Source organism: Sinocyclocheilus grahami, unplaced genomic scaffold (genome assembly GCF_001515645.1).
Source record: "Sinocyclocheilus grahami isolate Dianchi unplaced genomic scaffold, SAMN03320097.WGS_v1.1 scaffold98.1, whole genome shotgun sequence".
NCBI lineage: Eukaryota > Metazoa > Chordata > Actinopteri > Cypriniformes > Cyprinidae > Sinocyclocheilus > Sinocyclocheilus grahami.
The window spans coordinates 1,023,080-1,042,282 of NW_015505277.1; the positions used below are offsets into that span (position 1 = coordinate 1,023,080).

At 35.6% G+C, this 19,203-nt stretch overlaps 1 protein-coding gene across 1 annotated transcript in view; it reads left to right on the forward strand.

The window, feature by feature from the left end:
- Window positions 1–1,674, forward strand: part of LOC107588024 (glutamate decarboxylase 2) — a 15,476-nt gene extending 13,802 nt beyond the window's left edge. The window contains exon 16 of the mRNA XM_016276009.1: window positions 606–1,674. Coding sequence (XP_016131495.1) covers window positions 606–779 — 174 coding nt within the window. The 3' untranslated portion in view covers window positions 780–1,674. The remainder of the gene's footprint in view (window positions 1–605) is intronic.
- Window positions 1,675–19,203: the final 17,529 nt, after the last annotated feature.

Consider the following 19,203-nt stretch of genomic DNA (forward strand, 5'->3'; position numbering starts at 1 on the left):
TGATCTAAGATCAAAGTATACCACATATACATATATATATATATATATATATATATATATATATACCTTTAAACAGGGTTTTCAAAGAATGTTTCAGCAAAGAAAATGTATGATTCCAAGTCATTTGATAAAAGAAGTCACATTCACCCAAGGAGGTAGCAATGCACAGTACAGAAGGCTGCTCAAGCGTTTTCCGTTACGATCAATATCAGACAGCTCATCGACAAAGCACAAGTACTCTCATTATTTAGCAAATTAATACACTTTTCAGTGAGTTGAAGATGTATTTGTTATCAGTTTTACTCTGCACTATTCTTATCAGTGGTGTTTGCTAAGGTTAGCAAAAAGGAGTTGCATAAAGGAGGGTCATAAACACCAGACTATCACAGAGGCTCTTTTGACTTGGACCAGTTAACAGCCATGTAGTAACACATTAGCAACCAGCCAGTACACCCTGGCAACCGCACAGATGTTTAAAAAAATACCTTATAGCAAAGCCCTGACAACCACCACCAGCACCCGATAAAATTTTGCAAGGGCAATTTTTGAGAAAATGTAAAAAAAAAAAAAACATTTCCCAAAGCTAGTAAAATGTTTTCTCACAGGTTGCCCCTGTAATCAAAGCCAGAATGATGGAGTACGGAACGACCATGGTGAGCTATCAGCCGCAGGGAGACAAGGTCAACTTCTTCCGTATGGTCATCTCCAACCCAGCTGCTACCTTTGAAGACATTGACTTCCTCATTGAAGAGATTGAGCGACTGGGACAGGATCTTTAAAAACCTAAGACGCCAAAACCTGTTATTCTTGTGTCCCTGGATGGATCGAATATTTGTTGTGAATGTAACGGTAAATCATTGATTCCTCTTCTCCAAAGTCATATAAAGATAGTATGATTTAAAAAAAAAAAAGACAATATGAAAATATATAGACTTTAGTATTGTAGCGTTGTTGTGGGCTTCGTGGTCCAAAGCCCTGTAAAAGTGTTACCGTCTGCTTTTACTGTCTATCTTAGTGTCTTTGACATGACTTTGTTTGTTTACATGTGTTTATTGAGAATATGAAGAGTTACTTGCTTCTTATTCAGTGCAGGTCCTAAGTTTTTATTTGAACAGTTATTTAAAGTGCCAGATTACAGACTATATTATAATAGTAGATACATATGATAAAAAAACCACTTCATCGTACGTAAAGCTTTTGTATTCAGAGACAATGTGTGACTTAAGTTTTATCAATTTCTCAAGATACAGAACCATAGGAAGAGTTTTACAAGAGTTTCGACCAGATGTATTGAGTGTTGTTCATATATAGTTTAAATGAATTAACGTTTTTTTTAAGAAAACAAGCACAACTATAATGTTGCGCTCTAAAATGATATTTACAGGAGACTGCCAGTGTCTATAGTGAACAGCAATGTTATATAAACATGTCTATACAGTAGCATATTATATGCTACTGTACTTCTAACATTTGACCAAATTAAAATGATAATAATAAAAAAGAACAAAATTTGTTTAATTATCTTACCATAAAAACAAAATAATCCTGTAATGCTGTTTAAAATGCTTCCCTTCCCCTAATAACGTGCAATTATCAACAATATTCTTTATTTCTTTACTCGGAAATTCAGAATTTACAACTTAAAGGGTTAGTTCACCCAAAAATGAAAATTCTGTCATTAATTACTCACCCTCGTGTTGTTCGAAACCCGTAAGACCTTCGTTCATCTTCAGAACACAATTTAAGATATTTTTAATGAAATCTGAGAGCTCTCTGACCCTCCCATAGACAGCAAGGTAACTACCACGTTCAAGGTCCAGAAAAGTACCAAGATGATCGACAAAGTAGTACGTGTGACATCAGTGGTTCAACTGTAAAGTTACGAAGCTACGAGAATACTTTTTTGCGCAAAGAAAACAAAAAATACGGACTTTATGCCACATTTTCATCTTTACTGCGTCACTTTGGACGTGCGTTCATGACTGTATCATGACGCGAGTGTGTGGCGGCGCCAGTGCTGACCCAGATCCGGCGTGATGATGTAATTACGCCAGATCTGGGTCAGCGCCCCCTCACGCTTGCGTCATGATACTATCGTGAACACGCGTCCAAAGTGACGCAGTAAAGACGAAAATGTGGAATAAAGTCGGTATTTTTGTTTTCTTTGCGCAAAAAAGTATTCTCGTAGCTTCGTAACTTTAGACCCCTTTTTGTCGATCATCTTGGTACTTTTCTGGACCTTGAACGTGGTAGTTACCTTGCTGTCTATGGGAGGGTCAGAGAGCCCTCAGATTTCATCAAAAATATCTTAAATTGTGTTCCGAAGATGAACGAAGGTCTTACGGGTTTGGAACAACACGAGGGTGAGTAATTAATGGTGAACAGCCATTTTTTGGGTGAACTAACCCTTTAATACTTGGAAAAGTGCAACAGAGGGACATTTGAATGGCAGTTGGTCTTGGAAACTTCTAGGTAGATGTTCACTTTTAAGCAAACAAAATAAAAAAAGAAATCAAATAGGCATATTCATTCTTTCAACAATGTCCCCTGGAATGAAACAATAGCACATGCATATTAAGTACTGTATTAAAACATGGATTTAAATGACAAATTTAGTGTAGTAAAACACTTTCCTACATAATAGCAATAGATTTCTTAATTTACCGACCCATTCATGTACTTATTTAGCTTTCTTATACAACATTATAGATATTTCAGGGTATATTAACAGAGCTAAATTTAATGTTACATATAAACGACAAAACGAAAATAACACATAAGCATAATTAGGGTTCTGCCCTATGATAGTATGTAAATAATATTTTAAGATGTTCTTGCTCAAGTGCATATCGATGTGGATACATCACTGTATTGTATATAAGGCAGAGTCTATTTGTGTGGTAAATAATATTATTTTCTCTATTCAACAGATATTTAATCATAAATGGTAGATAAATTCTGCTTGTGTGTGCGTGTGTCAGATGTGTTGAATATGATGACTTATGTAACTACAGAGATGAAGGATCTGGCTTTAAATCCACTTGAAGCCTCTGCATTTTAACATACTAACTCGAAATGATTATTATAGCACATTTCGGTGGTTATGAGGGCCATTTCTGAACCAGTGCTGGTTGTATTCGTGCCCAAGTGATAAACTTGACATCCTGTGCCGATTTGTATTTTTGTGTGTTTGTAACTGTATTGCCTTAGTATTAATTGCCAGTATTGTCTAGTTCTCCTAAAGAGGAGCTTGTGCACTTTAGCTTATATGTATGATGATCTGTCCAATGGATGTTCTTAGTTTGATGTTTTATGAAACTGAGCGTTGTCTGAATGTGTCCCAGCTTGGACGTCCGTTCGAGATGAGAGTTGCTTATAGCTGAAATCCTGTGTAGATTTGCTAATGCTACATTACTGCCTGTATCCTGTAATAGTCAGCCGCCCTGCTGAAAAACACAACTGAACCCAGCCAAATCTGGTTTAAGATTGGTCTTACAGTGCGTTTCCCAATAGTATCTTAGCTTGAACATAATTTGTTGGTTCCAACAGTTTGGTGTTTCCTGAATCCATAGTTCCAACAAACGTTCGCAAACAGCATCGCAAAATTTTGTGATCAGAGCTACTCTTAACATGTGGTTAGAAGCATAGTTTCTTGTTATTATGACATAAGGACTTAAATATATCATGCACTTGAGTACAACACATAGTACAATCTATAGCTATCATGCTATTCATTAATAAATGTCATTTTACGACTTTTTTTTTTTTGCATACATGCTCTAGTACCACGAAGGAGAGAATGGAGAACAAAAGTAACGAAGCAGTCCGTAGATGCCATGTGCATTATTTACAGCAATAATGACTTTAATTTAATTACCACCCGATTGACGCCATTTACAACAATTCTAACCAATGTGATTCAAAAAACGAATGCGTAACAAAGTTCCATTCTTTTTTGGAAAACTCATCGCTAGCTACTTTCTACAAGGATGCATCGTACTAAAGTGGTTGAGCAGTGAGTTATATCATTGTACAGGAAACACACCCCTGGTCAGGCAGGAAGACCAACTTAAACCAGCTAATCCGGCTAGTTACGAAAATTAACCATGGTTTTATTATTAAAAAAAAGTGTAGTAACCATATTTTTTGGCAGACTGAATTGTGTAACCACAGTTTTACTACAAATACCGTGGTTAAACCATGGTTAGTGTTGCAAATCCATGGTTAATTTGTGGTTTAACTATATTAACTGTTTTTTGTTTTTATTTCTAGTAAAACCATAGTTAATTTTCATAGGGGTCAAGCTGCTTTTTCAGCATTGAAGGAATGCTAAGTTGGTAATTTTCGAGATATGAGTGTTCTTTCTGTCCCTTTTCAGGATCGACAAGCTGTGTCACATAGTTTATGTATTTTAAGCTCTTGTATTCACGACAAATGCATCGACATCCTCACCGTGGTAGTCTTGGAACGCCCACTGTGCCGTATTTTCCCGCTGCTGCTACAAACCTGCTCTCTTTGCACGTGCATGAATGCCTTGCCTTCCAAGCTTGTGAAATACAATCCCAGATATCCACATATATATATATGTATAATTAGTGCAACCTGGTGTTAGTTTTAGTGGCAATATGGATAGCTTAGCTTCAAATGTATAGTACACTGTCGCTAGCTTGCTCACTCTGTGTTAGCATTATCCAATGTATTTATCTGCTAAGCAAGCATGTTCTGCGTGGCTAGAAGTTGTATGCTTTCGCAACCGTATACTGTATCTCTGTCTTTCTATCTGTCTTTCGCTTTGGTTGTTTTCCGCAGCTTTAATATTAGCGTGTGTAGTTCCTTGGCATGCCTCTATATAAGCATATTCAAATTCTCGATGTCTCTCTATCGCACTCTCTTCTTCCTTTCTTTCTCTTGCTTTGCCTTGTAGCAGCTCTCAGAACTTTACCTTCATGGCTACCCATCATGTCCATCAGTTTGTCGTATGAGGAACTCATGTGTTGTCATGAACCTGACCGAACAGGGTAACACCATATGACTGAGTGAATTCATTTTTTTTCTTTCTCGCTCAACATTGCTTGAAAGTAAAGTGATTGTCTGAGGATCTGATGTTCAGAAGAAAGTAAAAAAAAAAACTATTGTGTTGAAATTATATAGAGCGAGGCAGATAACAGACCCTCTTGAAATGTGTTTTACTTTCATGAGAAACGCCAATAAATGATACTGCCAAACAAGTCTGTCTGGATTTTTAATAAACCTCATCACTTGATTTGAAAGACAATGGGCTTTTATGACTAAGTATCCTCCCAGAAGTATTTATGGTAAACTGAAATATAATTTAATGCCATTTCTATTGAAACTTGTATGTCATCTATTAGAATATATTTATAATTGCACATTTGTAATGAAGTTGCATTTTTGTATATTTTAAATATACTAACTTTAAAATAAAGCCTACTAAATATTAGGGTTGTCACTAACGATTATTTTGGTAATTGAGTAATCGGTCGATTATTCTGATGATTAATCGAGTAATACAATTATATATATATATATATATATATATATACACTGAACAAAATTATAAATTCAACACTTTTTTTTGCCCCCATTTTTCATGAGCTGAACTCAGAGATCGAAGACTTTTTCTCTGTACACAAAAGGCCTATTTCTCTCAAATATTGTTCACAAATCTGTCTAAATCTGTGTTAGTGAGCACTTCTCCTTTGCCGAGATAATCCATCCACCTCACAGGTGTGGCATATCAAGATGCTGATTAGACAGCATGATTATTGCACAGGTGTTTGTGCAGAAATTCTTTGGTTATGCAAACTGATTGTTGCAGCAGCTGTCCGGGTGGCTGGTCTCAGATGATCTTGGAGGTGAAGATGCTGGATGTGGAGGTCCTGGGCTGGTGTGGTTACACGTGGTCTGCGGTTGTGAGGCCGGTTGGATGTACTGCCAAATTCTCTGAAACGCCTTTGGAGACGGCCTATTGTAGAGAAATTAACATTCAATTCACGGGCAACAGCTCTGGTGGACATTCCTGCAGTCAGCATGCCAATTGCACGCTCCCTCAAAACTTGCGACATCTGTGGCATTGTGCTCTGTGATAAAACGGCACATTTTAGAGTGGCCAGCCTAAGGCACACCTGTGCAGTAATCATGCTGTCTAATCAGCATCTTGATATGCCACACCTGTGAGGTGGATGGATTATCTTGGCAAAGGAGAAGTGCTCACTAAGACAGATTTAGACAGATTTGTGAACAATGTTTGAGAGAAATAGGCATTTTGTGTACATAGAAAAAGTCTTAGATCTTTGAGTTCAGCTCTTGAATGGGGGCAAAAACAAAAGTGTTGCGTTTATAATTTTGTTCAGTGTATATATATTTTTTTGTAGTAATAAAAATAGACCTAAGCGAACAATAGCCTTTAAAATGACTTAAAATACATTTATAGCAAATAGGCAATAATAATTTGTTCAAATTAAGTATCAAAAACAAGTAATCATATGGTTTTATTGAATAAAACTGTTAAAATACATAATGTATTATAAACAACAGAGTTAATGTACATTACACATTATAACTACTGACTGCAGAGGGCGCCAACAGCGTGACAGTTGTTTTTATACTTTACTGTGCTCTCAAATCCTTGTTTAATATCGACTAAAGCATTTAATTCCAATGTCCACTTAATATTTGGCCATTTCTTTACGACAAAAATACTACAGCCACTGTAATTTCTTGAATATGTGGACATCAAGTGTAAACTCAGAGCGAGTTTTATTTTTTATCTTGAAATTGCGATGAACAGTTAGCATATTGAGAAAGATATTGATGTATTCTTCTGTATGTGCCAAGGTTTGATGTATTCTTCTGTATTTATCTTACAAATTTGATCAAATGGCACACGTTGCGGTTCCAGATGAACGTCATAATAAACCCAAACTCACAAAAATATGCACAGATGGAGTTTGAGACGCTTAAATGATAACAGTTTGTGTGGAGCAGCATTTACTGTGAACGGAGTCGCTCTGAGACACACGTACGTAACCTACATGCATGTAAATAATTAGAGCGCATATATTAAACCTGCATCGCATATATTTATGTAATTGAATGGTAGCGTTTGGCAATTCATGATAGCATTATGTTTTATTATGATTTTTAAATGGGTTTAATATATCATGCAGCCTTGGAAAACAGTCTAATAGGCCTAATGCATTTCATGGATTATCGTCTGTGAAATGCGCCACCTCCGGTATTTTCAGTAGCCCCTCACTGCAGAACAAAGATCCAGGGGGTGGGGTTGGATCCACATCTAGGGGGTGGAGATGGGTAGGTTTAGGGGTGGAGAAGGGTGGGTTTAGGGATCAGGGGGTGGAGACGGGTAGGTTTAGGTATATGTAAGGTGGGAGGAGTTGGACCTCGCCCCCTGGATCTTGTGTTCTGCAGTGAGGACTATCTCGGTATTTTTCTGGTTAGGCTACTTGACACGGGCAAAATGTATTCGAGAATTTTAATCATTTTAATAATGTAATCGAGTACTCTAATTGAATTGGAATCGTGACAGCCCTACTAAATAATACTAATGTAGGCAAATATCAAATAACACACTACATTTAATATTATGATCAAGTATGTCGCATGGGCTTTAGTATGTTAGTCAGCACATTAAAATAAGTGTAGCCTACTTCTTTAAATCATGACCAAAAAAAATGTAAACAATGATTAGAAATATAATTTAAATCTTTAAATTCAATATGATTACATTAAGTGCACTTTTCACTTATAATATTTTCCAATATTTTTCCTGAGCATTTTTATGGATTCTACCGAAAATTATAAGGCATTGTCAAATGTGAACAAACTGAAAAAAATATCCCAAAAAAAGTTACATAAAGCCATATAAAGTGAAGTAGCATGTGAAGAGGGTGTTCAGTAAATATTTCAGAGCACAGAGAGATCTGGTGTTTTACAGGCCTCGAGTCATGCCTCTCATGAACATCAAACACTCACACAGCGCCTGGATCTGTACCACATTACATAACGGCAGAGCACTTGACCTTCAGGACTGTTCGTATTAACAGCACTTCATAAATGCATCCACAGAAACACTTGTGCCGTTGAGGGGTATATATCCAGCATTTGTACTGCTCATTGTGCTGTCATCTTCAGTGTATTCTTATCTGATTCTGAGTCACATGGTAGTGATAAACCAAACTGCAACTACATTCTATCTATCTATCTATCTATCTATCTATCTATCTATCTATCTATCTATCTATCTAACTATCTATCTATCTATCTATCTATCTATCTGTCTATCTGTCTATCTATCTGTCTATCTATCTATCTATCTATCTATCTATCTATCTATCTATCTATCAGTTGGTCTGTCTGTCTGTATTCTACTTAATTCTGTTGGGACTGATAGTGATTTGTAGTATTAGATTATTAATAAACTAGAAAGTGAAAAGTAGATTACTATGATTATTTGAGTCATTGGGGATGTAATTTGACATTTAATCAGTGTTGTAAGATGTGTTGTGAAGTAGTACGGCTCCCAGAGGATGTGACAGGAATAATGAATTCATTTGAGTGTTGAATCATTAACTGATATCAGCCTACAGGAGGCACTGTGGCCTTACTAGTGTAAAATGCTCGTTATCTTTTGTAAATAACACATCACCAGTAAAAAATAGTTGACTCCTTTTTGTGGTATTAATATTCATTAACATATTTGAGTGTTTTTTGACATCCAAAACTCATATCCCAGCAGAGTGAATATGTTTATATGAATATGTTTTATTTTTTTGGGGGGGGGGCGGGGGTTATGAAATATCTAACATATTCTAATATAAGCATTTAGCTTTTGAAAGTGAATTCTTCATCCCTAACAGTGTGCTGTGTTCAGGTATGATTTCCTTCTATTTAGACATACATGCATGCATACATAAATACATACATTTTGTATTTGTGTCGTTTCTTTAAAATATATTTATGATTAAATATTCAGTTCCCAGGAGTTTTATGCATATTGAAAACAACTCCAGTAATACTGAGCAAATAGTGATCCACGACATTAGTTGAAAATAGTATTATGTTGAATATCAAAGTTTTGAGTCTGTTTGTTAAAAAGGGATTTGTGGACACATCAGTTTTAGAATTGCGGAGTAAAAATTATAGTTTTTATTTTTAGGTAAACATATAAAATAATAGTGTTGTTATTATTATAACAACATATTCATATTGTTATTCATAGTGTTGCTATTATGACATATCTTGAATTAAAATATGGGCAATTAAATATATAAATATTCATATGCCTGTATACAAGAATACATTTACTTTTCAGATGAATCTCTTTTACTTTGAGACTGCTCTGTCTGTCATTACTTTTTCAGTTATTCAACTGAATTGTCAAAATACTATTTTAAATACAATAGTTGATTTAATATTTTACAACATTAAAAATATATAAATAGCTATTAATAAAAATGTTATCAAAAGTAATTTATGAAATCTGTAAAAGGGAGGCTTCTCACCCCAGTAGTGCCTCTTTGAGTAATTTTAAATTTTATGCTATAGCAACTAAATTAGCAAATATTTCTCTCTCTTAAAGCGACAGTACACCCAAAAATAAAAATTCTGTTATCATTTACTCACCCTCATGTCGTTCCAAACCTGTATGAGTTGCTTTCTTATGTTGAACACAAAATAAGATATTTTGAAGATTGCTGTTAATCAAACAGTTGGTAGTTGCCATTGACTTCCATAGTAGGACAAAAAAATACTATGCAAGTTAATGGCAACCACCAACTGTTTGATTACCAGCAATCTTCAAAATATCTTCTTTTGTGTTCAACATAAGAAAGCAACTCATACAGGTTTGGAACGACATGAGGGTGAGTAAATGATAACAGAATTTTCATTTTTGGGTGAACTATCCCTTTAATAACACCAGATCACAACACCAGAGAGTGATGAAAAAGCTAAATAGTTCTGCCTGTTTTTTTTCTCTCTGCATATATGACATACATTTGCCAAGCTGCCCTTTGTTATTTTATTGTTGTTCTAAATTGTTCTTGACAGTCAGTCGCAATGTTTACATCCAATCATCCACTGTCCTCAGTTTTCCCAATTTTGTAGTTGCTTTCTTCTGTTGCTGCTTAAAAAGGCAATTTTGTTCCCTATATAGTCATGTGACCTGTCTCAGCTATACATAGAAACCCATCAGTTCCGCTGTTATCTGTTTAGCCCTGTTTCTTATCACGTCACTGCAGATAAACCGCATCAGCAATGTCTGTGATCAGAAACATCCCCACGAAGAGCCTTCTGCTGACGTCTTTACTTTAGAGTCTCTCACATTTACTCACTTTGGGAATCCTAATTTAAGGCCAAAAGGCTTTAAATCTATAGTTTACGTTCTGCTTATGGCCTTTGATGTATGTAGAATGATTAAATGCATGCCCTGTGTTCTGAAAGTTTGTATGGTATATTTCAATTTCAGTTACACTTCAATTTAGTTTAACCCTCCAATGCCTGATATACACTGATCGGTCACAACATTAAAAACAATGACAGTTGAAGTGAATAACATTGATTATATTACAATGGCACCTGTGGATGGGTCGAATATATTAAGCAGCAAGTGAACAGTCAGTTTTTGTATTTTATGTGTTGGAAGCAGGAAAAAAAGGGCAAACGAATAGATCACTTTTACAAGGGCCAAATATTGATGGTTAGATGACTGGGTCAGAGCATCTCTAAAATGGCAAGTCTTGTGGGGTGCTCCAGTATGCAGTGGTTAGTGCCTATCAAAATTGGTGCAAGTATGGACAAGTGGTGAACTAGCGTTACACAGTGCATCACAGTTTGTTGCGTAAAAGGTGCAGACCTGCCAGAGTGCCCATGATGACCCCTGTACACCGTCGAAATTGCTTACAATGGGCATGTGAGTGTCAGAACTGGACCATGGAGCAATGGAAGAAAGTTGCCATCATTTATCTGGGGAAGATGGCAGCAGGATGAGAAGAAGGCAGTTTTATGCTCTGGCTAATATTCTCCTGTGAAACCTTGGATCCTGGCATTCATGTAGATGTTACTTTGACACATACTGTACCTAAAGATTGTTGCAGTAGCCTCTTTCAGCAGGATAATGCACACTGCCACACTGCAAAAATTGTTCAAGAATGGTTTGGGGAACATGACAAAGAGTTCAAGGTGTTGCCTTGGCTTCCAAACTCGCCAGATCTCACTCCAATTGAGCATCTATGGGGTTTGCTGGTCCAACATGGAGGCCCCACCTCACAACTTGCAGGAATTAAAGGATCTGCTGTTAATATTTCAGTGCTAGATACTACAGGACACGTTCCTAGGTCTCGTGGAGTCCATGCCTCAACGCATCAGAGCTGCAGCGGTCAGTTTTAAAGGGGCAATGACATGGATTTTTTTTCATAATTACTATAATATGTTTCTTGAGGTTCACTTATAATGTTAAGAAAATGCTTTTGTTCTTAAAAAAACAAATATGTATGTGGAAAAATTCTTATTTTCAACCCTCATTCTGACCCTATGTCTAAAAATGATCAGTTTTTTATAGGTGCAGGACCTTTAAAGTCCCCATGAAATCAAAATTAAAGTTTTTTGGGTGTTAGTATCAATATGTTAGTCTTAAGGTTATCTATAAGGCAGTGTGCTCCAAAACAGTGACAACATTATTATTATTTTTTTTTTATGATTTTTTTGACGTCACATCGTACTTCAGCTTCTCAAACTTTCTGTCCAATCAAATGCTCTCTAGAATCCGAAGCGCCCGCCCCCTACACTATAAAATAGATGCTGAAGCCGCGGCTGAAATCGGTCACTTGTCCACAGAATTAGTATTTTCTGTACAGTGAATGGCACGTAGTGCACTATATAGGGGACAGGGAACGATTCAAACAGTGTAAATATGCTTTCCATTGAGGAAAAAAATAAGTCTGGTTTCGCGCTGTCACGCTAACCACCGCACCGCACACACACTCTGCTCCGGTCCAGAGACACGATAGCACGGAGCGGATCACATGCACGAGTCGGCGCAGACCACAAAATGTATCGGAGCTATTTGAATTCTACACTGAATGCTATATTTTATAACAATGTGGATGAGATTGTGGCTGGCATACCCTGTCAAATGCGGCTTTATGGAGCTCAACGGCTCTGAACGGCTCTAGCCCAAGCTGTGATATAAACGAACGCTATTGGCTATTTTTAAAAGGGGCGGGGCTGCTTGATATGTCCCGCCCTGTCTTCCTGTTTCAGTTCAAATGACGTCAACACATAGAGTAACGCTGCGTGTTTCTAAGCATTTCAGGGGACCTTTAAGGCTTGTCAGTAATCAGCCACTCAAACCTCAGTGCACTGTGTGTGAGTGTTCTGACTACATAATCCATATAAAATTGTTATTTACAGACAAATCATGAAATCATTTACTTACAGTTTGTGATGCAACAGCAGTCAGATCTAGTACAGCTTCATCTTTCAACAAATGTTTCTTTGCAAACTCTCCATTACACTTTGCCTCACTTACAAATGAGAATGCTGCAAAAAAAAAACAAAAAAAAGGCATATGATCCTCTGACATGATCTGGGCAAATTTGATTTCTCATGTCATGACCCCTTTAAAGTTGTGCATCAACAGTTTTTTAATACATTTAGAATTGTTCAGAATATTCACACTGATGTTTTGTTGGCGGTCAGCCAACATGATTATTAGAGTTCTGAGCTTAGGAGTTCTTGAAGGAACTTATGGATTCCACCTTTTTGAAATGGTGCTATTGTGACGGTCTGAGGAACCACAAATGGTTGCCTCAAGTATATTTTCCTTTTTACATAATTATATAACCTATAACAAGAAAAGCAGATGGAAACTATTTCCTAAGCACACATAGAAGCATCTATATTGGGCTGCTAAAGCACAAAAAGTACAGCATTACTATCTGTTGGCTTTGATAGATTAATTTGATTTTTTTTTCAGATAAATAAAGATGTACAAAAAGTTGTATTATTTAGTTATATTATTATTATTATTATTGTTTACAAAATAGTTTGGTTTTATTTAACACTAAACTGATCAAATGTGATTTACTGTATGCTGTTACCTTTTGTAGCACATTTTTATGTAAAATAAGTGCTGTTGTTTTGAACTTTCTATTCAACAAATAACCCTGGAGGGAAATCAAATCATCTTGATTTTTAAAGATTAAGCAGCACAATTTTTCAACAATAATACATGTTTCCTGAGCAGCATATCAGCATATTAAAATGATTTCTGAAAGAGCATGTGACACTGAAGACTGGACTGCTGAATATTCACAGGAACAAATTACATTTTAAAATTCAGAAATAAAAAAATGCATTTTAAATTTAAATATTTTAAATATATATTAAATTTAAATATTTCACAATATTGCTGCAATACTGCTGTTTTTCACATAATGCAGCCTTAGTGAGCACAAGACACTTCTTTCAAAAGCGTTAAAAAAAATCTTGCAGACCATAATTCTATATATTTTCTATAGGCTACAGACTCACAATGACATAAGCTGTGCTGACACCGCAAGTGCAAACTGTGCTCAGAGTAGCCAGCTTGTGACTGTATATTGAAGGTAATTTGTTTACAGCTGTTTAAAAACACTTAATCTCTCAGTGGCTGCTCCAGAAGGCAATTAACCTCAGCACTCACAGAGGAATAGATCTGATCTCAGCTCTTTAAAGCTACACCAAGTACATCTTACGTCCTGTCAGAGCCTGAGCTGTCTATTGTTTCAAGAAAAGAGAATTCTTTCTGACATGTTTTGGAACAATGCTAACACACTCCTGTTCTTTCACTTGATTTTGTTGTTTTATATTCATTTAGACATTTAGCAGACTCTTTAATCCAAAGCGACTTACAAATGAGGACAATGGAAGCAATCAAAATCAACAAAAGAGCAATGATATGCAAGTGCTATAACAAGTCTCAGTTAGCTTAATGCAGTACACGTAGCAAGGTTTTTCTTTAAATCATATAATGAATAAAAAGAAAACAGATAGAATAGAAAAAGAATAGAGCAAGCTAGTGTTAGAGGTCTTTTTTGCATGTAATGTTGTTGCTAAGATGTTGTTAAGTGATGTGTTTTGAGTGTTGCTACAATGTGTGGTTGTTAAGAGTGTTGTGGGTGGTTGCCGTGGCATTACTATGCAGTTGGTAAGATGTTCTGAGCGTTTTTAGTGCACTGCTGTGTGGTTGCTAAGGTGTTCTCATGGTTAATAAGTGTTGCTAAGTAGTGCTTTTTTTAAATGTTGCTATGTAGTTGCTAAGGTGTTGCTAAGTAGTGTGTTTCAAGTGTGGCTATTAAGGGAGGTTGGCATTATTATTCATAGAGTGTTTTTAGTTAATAAGTGGCTAAGGTGTTACCAAGTAGAGTTTAATTTTCTTTGAGTGTTGCAATGTAGTTGATAAGGTGTTGCTAAGTAGTGTGTTTTAAGTGTTGCTACAATAATTAAGGGTGTTGTGGGGGGTTGCCATGGCATAACCTTATGTTTGGTAAGAGTATTTTTAGTATGTTGCTGTGTGGTTGCTAGGGTGTTCTCATGGTTAATCGGTAAGGTGTTGCAAAGAAGTGTTATTTTATTGTTAAAGGTGTTATGGTTGGTTGCCCGGGCAATACTATGCTGCTGGTTGTCACTGAATTACTGCTGTTGTTAAGAGTTGCTGAGTAATTTTAGTGCATTGCTTTGTGTTTGCTATAATGTTCTCGTGGTCGATATGTCCTTGCCAAGGTTTTCATAGTTGATGTATAGTTGCTTAACTGTTGCTAAGCAGTGTTTTTGAGTGTTGCAGTTTGGTTGTTAATTGTGTTGTTGGTAGTTGCCATGGCATTACTCTATTGTTGGTACTGTAAGAGTGTTTTCGGTGCATTGTTGTGCTGTTGCCAGAGTGTTCACGCGGGTGATATGCACTTGCAAAGGTGTTCTTAAATAGTGTTTCTGATTGTTGCTATTTGGTTGTTAATGGTGTTGTTGGTGGTTGCCAGGGCATTAATATGCTGTTGCTAAATAGTGTGCTTTGAGTATTTCTACAGTATGTGGGCATTACTATGCAGTTGGTAAGATGTCTTTTTAAAAAAAAAATCCATATCTACAGGGTTAGAGCCTAGAGGTTTGTTGAAATCATTAACCTTGAGTATGAGAAATAGCAATAGCGATGCTTATCTTAAAAATGTGCTAAGCAATATGGAGTCATGGTTCATGGCAAAAACAATCGTTACATCTTAATTAAGTCATTTACTAACTGGACAGAAATCCAAACACAGCATGAAATGAGTGCCATCACATTATAGCTGGGCAATGATTAGAATACCACACAGACACCTAATATGTTTTCCGTAGGAAACACGGTAAGTTCATCTTTATGAGTTCAATGGAAAATGTTGCTGAGTGGGAGGAAGGTCTTTGGTTGGTGAGACTGAAAAGGCTTTCATGAGCTGCAGACTGTGAATTTCTCTCTGTTTGTGCGTGGTGACCTGCTGGCCTTCATTAACATGCCTCACTAAACAGCCTAATGAGCAAACAGAGATGAGATGGAGGAGAGAAAGAGGGAGAGGATGAAACTAGCGATAAAAGGAAAGAGGTGTGTGAGCTAACAATGTTCCTGAAAAAGGTCACGTATACTGTTTCTGTATCTCGAGTTCATTACAAACAGCTAAAGGTGTCCATCTAAAGATCTGCTTAATTGCAGCTTTAAGTTTAAAACATTGTTTCGTGTCCTTTTTGTCACAAAATGAAATACATGTGAATCAAAAATTACAAAAATTAATAAAAAATGGGTGTTTTTCTTGAACCTTTTTTTTTTTTTGGCATTGGGACATTAACATCATGAACCACATGTTCTCATAAAAATTTGTTATGTTTTCATAATTCACTTTTTTGTAGAAATTCTTCAATAAAATATACTTTTTGTGTTTTCGATTATGCAAAATATAACTTTTCTTTTGAACAGACATTCATCCATACACTGTAAAAAAAAATCTGTGACATTTACGGTAAAATACCGGCAGCTGTGCTTGCCAGAACTTCACTGTAAAAAATATGGTAGCAACATTTTAGGTTTTACAGACTTAATCTAAATTCACAATAAAATACCGTATTTTATTAACTGATATAATGTTGATAAACCAAAATATTTAAGTACTAAAATCTGTTTTGAACCATTGTAATGCACCGATAACCACCGAAAACTGGTGGTGATGAGAAAGTCACATGATCAACCAAAGCTTATCACAAACAGCTTTTCTACGAGCTGAGGAGAGCAATACTTATATGTAGAAGTTGCACAGTGTCATTCACTCAAACACTAAACCCCATCATGGTGACACACATGATACTGAAATAATGCAATAAACATTAATTTAACAACATTAGATGTAAGATTAAACCCTAGTGTACACAACTGATAAGAAAAAACTAAAAAGAAACGTTATTTCAACAAAAAAAAACATCAAATATGAAGTGTCATGCAGGGAATTCTGGGAGTGTCAATTTAAATTTTTTTCACTGTAAATTATACAATGACTTTTTCTTTTTCACTTCCAAAAACCGCATTTTTAACAGTTAAATGTAAATGTTTACATTTAAACACATTAAATGTAATTACATTTATTCACCGATTATAGTATGGAAACTTACTGTTAACCAGTTAACAGGTTTTTACTGTAGCATTTTTACAGTCTTTTACTGTTATAATCACAATATTTTTTTTACAGTGTAGCGTTACTCTCTATGTACAACATTTGTTACATGCTGTCAATCCTTGTGTCAAAATCAAACAAAAATGCATTGCGATTATATGCACTTACGAGAGTCTATTTGACAAGCTATGGGCTATCTTCTATTGTAAACGATGTGTATTTCTGTACACATTTTTTCAATGTGTATATATTCTAAAAGTACACATTCTGACCAGAATGGAAACTTTCTTAATCATTGACAGAACAGTTTTGTTTGTGAGAGCATCCAAGCTGTTGTGTTTACATTTATTTTCTTGCCGTAGTTGTAATTCATTTTCATTTCATATTTAATTTGTGTAAGAGCAAATGGTTTGTTCGCAGAAATTGCTGAAGATTTAGCTTGTTCTGCTGTATGTGGACTAATGAGTATATGGGCAGAGATGCTTGAAGAGGAACACACCGCATAAACACCACACATATCAAAATAATTAGGCTGTCAAGAGAGATTTTTTCCCAGTTAATCCTTCCTTTGGCATTGATAGCTGTTTTATTTTAATCCACAACTTATAAAACAGAAAAAATGCTCTACATTTTCTGTTTTCAAGGGTTCACATGCAGATATAAACTCCTTTTGAAAGTCCTTTATATTTGTATCTTTTTGATTGGCTATATCACAAAAGATAGTCCATTTATAAACTGTAAAACATACTGTAAAAGTACTAAAAAACAATCCTCCACAATCTAAAAATCACATATCGAAACCAACCAGCAAAAACATCCCTTTCCAAACTTCTGTGATTTTCAGGCTAGTTGTATGTTAACTATTTATACAGCTCTCTCTTTCTCTCTCTCTCTTGATATCTGTCTCTCTTCCGAACCATAGTGTTTTATATGGATATTTTTTTGGATGCAGCAACATCTCATTTGATCTACACCAGAAACATCTGGTTCCAGCACGCCACACACCTGCTTTCCATTCCCAGAGCAGACAAATACATTCTATTGTTTCACACAATCAGTTTTCTCGCTATTTTAAGCACTGTTAGTCATGTTTCGGCAGGCATTCAATTGTTTTTCAAAGAAGTTCCTGAAAACTTTTATCGCAGATACATCTCAGGCATTATTAGCTCTAGTGAACATGATTCTTTATCACACGTTCGCAGTTCAGTATGATGTCCTGTACTGTTTCAGTACTGCTATCTGAAGTTTCACCAAACTGCTGCCCTCTTGAGGTTGACGATGTGGAAGGATGTCTGGTACCCATCTGGAATCAACTATGGGTGGACACCTGGATCCTGAATGTATGGGTTAGCAAAGACTGGTAAGTACATTTTATTTGCAATTATGAAGCAACCAGTGTCCTCGAACAAATCCAATAACAACCACACGTAGCATGTGCTAGATTTTAAAAATCAACCAAAGCTGACATGATCAAGCAATATTTTTTTATAAGAATGCAGTGAAAATAACCTGTTCTCTACTAAACAAGTATAGAACAGGGTTAAAATATACTGTAAGAATAGTACAGTCTATTTGGACTTTCAAGTAGATTGTATCTCATAGAGCCACCAAAAAGCTTTAATAAAATTTTAAGAAGTATAGTTTTTTTTTCTGGCAAAATAGATATGACTTAAAACATTTTTAATAAAAGATTACACTCTACATTATTTCTACAGTAAATGAAATACCACTCCTTGCATTGAAATGCACGGGTCTAAAGGCCAACATATACTTTGGTTTTAACGTGTTTTACAGTGAAGACAGACATGGCATTAATGTTGCCAAATGTTTGTTCACTTCACAATCTGTAATCTGTAGTTTTGTAATCTGTAGTTTGAGCACATACAAAAGCAATTAAACATGGTATGCAAAGACAGCAAATGGCAACAGTTTTCAGAGTTCATTATGGTCAGCAGTATGCATTCATAGTACTAAATATAAATATTCAAGAGCTGAAAGATGCATAATGATTTAATTATATTTTGATTTATATAATGTGCCTATATCTTTCATATAGATCAAGCTATATTATTTGAATCCCAGTTGTTTCAAAAAGGCAAACACAAAATTGCACACTGTACAACATACTGCACTTCAGTATTGATAAAGTGCAGCAAAATCATCACATCAGCTCACAAATATACATTATTTCTCTTTAACAAACACACTTTCTATCAAACACACACAAAATACTGTATGCACACATTTACATGGATTACTCCATTGGGAACAATTGGTCACTGCTCAACCAGCCAAAGCACTGAAAAAGTACTTTTTAAAGGTTCAATTAGTTCATTGTTCTAGCCAAGAAAAAAACATATATTCATATTTATGTTTGTGTAACTGAATTTTTACAGAATAATAATACATCCCTCTTTGCTCCTCACATAATGCCAATAAACATAGAATCTGAATACTAGAGGAGTATTAATAGCACTTGTGCATTTCAACT